Source organism: Aedes aegypti, chromosome 2, assembly GCF_002204515.2.
Source record: "Aedes aegypti strain LVP_AGWG chromosome 2, AaegL5.0 Primary Assembly, whole genome shotgun sequence".
Lineage (NCBI taxonomy): Eukaryota > Metazoa > Arthropoda > Insecta > Diptera > Culicidae > Aedes > Aedes aegypti.
In genome coordinates this window covers 54,755,982-54,761,981 of record NC_035108.1, presented here as the reverse complement: position 1 = coordinate 54,761,981, position 6,000 = coordinate 54,755,982, and the positions used below count along the sequence as shown (strand labels likewise).

Here is a 6,000-nt window from a genome sequence, read left to right as displayed (position 1 = left end):
TTTTCGGTAATTTCAATCTTTGACGACTATTTCAGTAAAATCGAGCCAATTTTTCGACGTTTTTCGTATAGCATTACTGAAAATCAGTGAAGTTCTTCTGGATACCCCTGTGATTCATAAAATTTATTGAATGCTCAGTTAAAACAGTGTTTTACGGTTCGAGCCCAGTTAAAAAAAAATACCGAACTCCGAAATGCAGAATGAGTGTGTACGCCTCAATCTATGCGTGATGCTCGGCGTAGAAACCGATTCCTTCGATTTGATTGTCTTCGCTGCACTGCGAGCCGTCATGCGTTTGTTCGGTCAAAAATAATTGTGCTTATATGTTTGGGCTGTACTTTGATGGGGCCAATGAATTTTAAGGGAAATCCACATATTTCATCATGCTGTGGAAGTTGAGAGGGATGTTCGAAGATCTAAACAATCTTGTTAAACATTTTAGTATAGCGTTGAAGTGTTGTATCTGAAAACTGATTGCAACAGAAATGAAAATTAAATGATCAAGATTTATTAAATTCTTGTTGCAAAATGCGAAAGTCGTCTTGGAAAAGAATCGTTAGCATCGGTTTGTATCAGCATCATTCACTGCAATACTGCGAAAATTGCAGATTCTCGCTGTTCAACGCTGATCAACTGATTTCATTCTTAATACGTTATCAATCTAACTACCACCAGGGTGTCCATCCATCCGGGAAATCCGGGAAAAGCGGAAAAAAACCCGGGAATTTCAAATGGCCGGGAAAAATACGGGAAATACCCGGGATATTGTAGAACACACCGGGAAAATATGTATTTCGAATAGTTGAATAGTTTCAATATTAATTACTATGGACGAAACACAAAAAGTTTGAGTGGACGCCTGCCTGATGACTCGAACTTTACATCCTGATTAACTGTTGATGACATGTAAGATGGGTATTTAACGGTTTCCAGTATTTTTTAAATTCCTTTAAAATCGTTGATTTTCTTAAGAGATCTTCAATATTTTTTCTTACAACTTATACTGATTTCTTATGAGATACTTGGTAAATTTCTGGAAAGATGTGAAGCAAATTCGAATGAGATCTTATGAAACATTATTAAAATCCTTGAAAAATTTCTAGAAGAGCTGATAGCTTTTTTTTAAGATGCGTAGTATGAGATTCTTGCGGAAATCCTAACGGAAATACAAGCGATAATTGACGAGTTACTTGAGATTTTTTAGAACATCGCTATAAAGGTTAGAGGATTGTTAATAACAAATTTAGTAAATACTATTAAAGGCCCTTGGCTGATTTTTCGTGACATTTACAGCAGATTCTTAGTGGTTGGTGAAAAGCTAAGCAGAAAAGGTTTTTTCAATTCTCTTGGGAGATTTTGGTGGTTTTCTACTGAAATCCTAGTCAGATTTATCAAGTATTCCTGTTCGACGGATTCTTTGTGATATTTGGTGGAGCTTAGTTAGAAATACTAGCTTGGTTAAGGTGAAGATGAATCGAAGCCAAACTTGAAATTTTCAAGAGCACGGATCTGGAGAACCAAACATCCGTTTGAGCTGAAAACCTAATCGATTGGTCACCACCAGCTAGTGACCAATCGATTAAGTTTTCAGCATAAACGGATGTTTGGTTCTCCAGATCCGTGCTCTTGAAAATTTGAGGTTTGGCTTCGATTCATCGTCACCTTAATTCTCCTGATGTATGACGTGGTAAGGGTCTCTGAAGATATTTTTTATATATTTTTGAACATTTATAGTGAATTCTTCCGCCCATTTTCAATGAATTTAATTTCAGATCGTTAATGAATTCATGTCGAGATCACTTGAGAATTCTTGGACAGATTTGTGTTTATATCTTGAGAAAATTTTTGATGGATTTCTGGGAAGATGCTATTTTGGGTATATGTTATTTCTTTGGCTGGTTTCATAGGGAAACAATAATAGATTCTGTTTTTACACGGGGGATGGCCAAACGGATCCAAAAGATATAAATGATTTTTCGACAAAAACAATTTGGATTGATAATTGAACATCAAAAAATAAGACATGTTCTAAAGGTAACTAATGAAAGCTTTCAGTTTTGATTATTTATGAGAGAATCGCTAAAGAAATCTCTAATGATTTGTTTTTCAAAAATCCTTTGTATGCTTTCCCAACACTCTTTTGAAATTCAAACCATTAACATTTTGAACCTACAATATTTTTTAAAATAAGCGTCAAAATAAATGCATGAATAACTTAGATCAAATTCTCCAGATTGGAAAATGTTATATGGAAAAATTATTAAGTTGCAAATATTTTAAATAATTCTGTACTACTCAATAATTAAAGACAAAAGCAAGTACTAAGGGGCTGCAGAATTTACAAAACTCATTAATGATTGGTTTTAAACACCTGTTAAATTCTCATCTCTAATTAATCCAATATTTATGCCACTACAATGGTATTGCTATCAATTTCTAGTATTTGGCAATCTACCATGTAATCAAACGTTCTAGGGAACGTTTGGAAAATTTCAAGTCGAAGGAAAATGATATCATTGAATTTTTACGCATCCGGAAAAAATACGGGAATTGAAAAATTGATTTTAAATGGACACCCTGCTACCACTGAACGCAGTTGATTTCATGATCAGATTGAAGTACACTTGTGCAAGCCAGCCAAGTTTGCCTTCTTTTTACAAACAACGCGAACAAATATTGTGCATCATCTGTTTCATGTGCTGTAACTAATATTTCATTCGTTAATTACATATCATCCATCAATCACAGCTTAGCGATGAAGTTGAAAGTGTACATTTGCCAAGTAATCTTCTCATTTCTTGCAGTATCTGTCTTCTGCGAGGAAAACTGTAACATTCCCGAATCGGAACTATCAAAAATCGACCATGTACTCAGACACATGGAAAAGCCAATCTACTCGGAAGAACAATTTGCGAGCGACAACGAAGAATGCACCAACCTTCTGAATGGGATCCACGCTCAGCTGCGCCGACTAACCCAGCGGTACAAACTTATGAACAAGGGCTACGTCAAAGTAGAAGAGTACCAACGGATGGCAGACGACTACGAAAAACAACTCAAAACTTTGAACGATGAACTGGTGGAATTACAGCAGCACACTAGCGAAAAAGCAAGTGCCACCATCGCCAAGCTCAAAGAGGACATCAAAAAGCTCGATGAAGAAGTGGGAACTCTTCACGAGAAGCTCAAGGGCATCAAACAAGACTTCGAAAAGGTAAAACGGGACTTGTGCGTGACTTATCTGAACTCGAACCAGATGAGCAAGGCCAAAGCCAAGCTGAAAGAGATGGCGTCGACTTATCTTATTGAAATCGTTCAACAGCAGCTGAACAAGAGCAATGCCAATATTATGCCGATGTTGGAATTTAGTGCGGCCATTCCGGATTTGGACGACATGGGGGAGGCATACAAGGAGATTTATAAGTTTCTCGAGGAGCAAAAGCGATTGGAAGGAGAGGATTCCGTTTTACTGGAGGCGACTGTGTTGAAAATGAATGCTTCACTGAAAGAAGGATCTAACATCACGGATGAAAGGAGAACGCAAATTGAAGGATTGTTGAAAGATTTGGCGACGAAATCTACTATTGTTTTTAGCACGTGGACAAAGGAGTTGAAGAAGATTAACGATGCTGTGGTAATCAAGAATGCGCTAGATCACATGTTCGTGAGTCAGATGAAAGTTTTCGGTGCTCTGGTTGGTGATACATCCGATTTTGGCAGCATTCGAAATTTTGTGAAGTTGACAGTAGTGTGTAATAATTATTATAAGGTGGCGGCATATAAGGAATTGATCGACAGGAAGATCGGTAATGCGTTAGGTACGATTATGTTTGATCTGCTCACGTTGGAAGTGAACGAGATGAAGTTCGATCCGCATGTTCCAGATGAAATTCCCAAACTGTTTGAAGCTACTCTCAGTTCACTCCCGAACAGCCTCACTGAACTACGAACGTGTTTGGGCAAAGTTCAAATTTACAACAAGAAAACCAACAAATGCGTAGTCGCTACGGGAAATGATTTCGATGTCCATAAGGATAAACTCGGCGATTTCTATCGGGTGGTAGTCGCAGATTACGGTTGCACGTCGTTCCGTTTGGAAGCTTCAGGCGATAAAGCTTCGGTTAGAATCGTGACTCCATCAGGGAATCCAATGTCCAACGTGAATTTGCATCTAGAGGGAAACTCGCTGCACAATTATGTTGCAACTCCAAAATCGAATAAACCGGATAGGACTCCTTCCAGTAGTGACGAATGGATACTGGATGCTAATTATAACAACGATACAATCAAAATCGAGTCCCAGTTCAGCGATTACAAAACAAAGAAAACAGAGGTGGATCATTTACTAGTGAGGGATATCAACCATTTGCCACATGTCCTGGTGGCTCGGTACGGATTTATGGGACTGAAAAATTCTGATGCTAAGGATACTATCGAATGGAACTTGAAATGCGGATCCTAAAGCTAACTTTAATTTTAATTCCACTTTTAAAAGCAAGTACCCTCAATAAATCGATTACTGTTTTCGTTTTGTTTCGATGGTTTCGTCCGCCGAAACTGTGAAGCAGTAAGTTAAACCATTAAAAATATTAGAAATGACATAGTTATGGTTATATGAATTATTTCACGATATTCAATTATCCCTTAAAATAGTTTTCAACTATTATTAAACTGTTATACAAATTTCCCAATTGGCGGAAAACGTGTCTCTAGAGCCGGCCTTCTGGTACCTGACGCTTTCATGTGGCACTACAATTCACTTAGCCATGTTGGTTATTCCACAATACCTTGAATAAAACATTGTCTCCAAATAATGCTGTACGACAGAATTACATCCCACAAAACATGATGCACATTTTGCACACGTAAGGCAGTGTCCCTCGGCAAAACATCTTCGCAAAGAATGTGCAATCCAACCCGCAATAAATCAATTTTGATTACATAATCTTCTGGTTGTAATTCATCCCCCTCGAATGCTCCACCAAGCTCCTCTGCACAATCAGTGTTCCAGAACCCATGCACAGTACATATTGTTGTGTCGATGATAGAGGGTAAGAGTCTGCAGTGACAGAAAACCTCCAGGAACTGAGATAGATAAAAATGTTCCCGTAGCTGTCTTCATAAATGCGCACATCGTTTCCTACCTCAGGAGAATTGTTTGGCATGGTGGAAACTATAATCAATATATATCTCGGTCAGCGTAATAGACAACATTTCCCACCCCTTCAAGATTGGCATCTACCGAAGTTGCGTAACCCACCGCTCCTCTTCGGCGAACATCAATGAATGGCTATCGATGCGCTGAAAAAAGTCGTCATCTAACAACCACCCTACTAACATTTCCGCCTCCCGAAGCTTTTCCGTACACACGTTCGGAAAAACATTTCGCTTATATTTATTTCATTTCGACTTCCTGCCGCGCTTTGCTTGCTCTCAGTATCGCAGCATTCGACTCACATATCTTTATTTACAAGGTGTGGTTGAAACTGGAATTAATCAAAAAATGACCATCAATTATGTACTCGCCATTTGTAAACATATGGTATTCTAGTATTCTCTTTATGAATTAGAAAATGTTTCATCCAGGGACATAAAAGCTATGCTGGTTTGAAAATTAAGGGTCAAAGGATATTTGTACGTTTGAGAATATTTCAGCACGCTACATCATTTATACATTCCAGAAGCATTCAAGTTATCAGACTCACTTTTTGTCGGTGTTCAGACAGACCGGACTGGATGATATTTGGCGCTCTAAGCATACAAGAAAAACTACATCAGTTCTAAATATTCCGATGCTGTTTCGATTACCATCAAAAAGATAAGTTCCATTATTACAGCGAATGATGCAAATATTTTGATTTTTCGAATGCCTAGGGTACGTTTTTCTGAAAACATTAAAAACACTTGGTTCAGTCTGTCTGAACACCGACCATTTAAAATTCAAAAGATGTGATATCTAAGGGATCGTCCATAAATGGTGTAGTATTTTTGGGCAGATTT

General features: G+C 37.9%; 1 protein-coding gene across 1 annotated transcript; it reads left to right on the top strand.

The window, feature by feature from the left end:
* The first annotated feature begins 2,717 nt into the window (after positions 1-2,717).
* On the top strand, positions 2,718-4,945 carry LOC5566275. Its single transcript, XM_001650617.2, has one exon. The coding sequence runs from the start codon at positions 2,756-2,758 to the stop codon at positions 4,460-4,462; it is 1,707 nt and encodes a 568-aa protein (XP_001650667.1). The 5' UTR covers positions 2,718-2,755; the 3' UTR covers positions 4,463-4,945.
* The last annotated feature ends 1,055 nt before the right edge of the window (positions 4,946-6,000 follow it).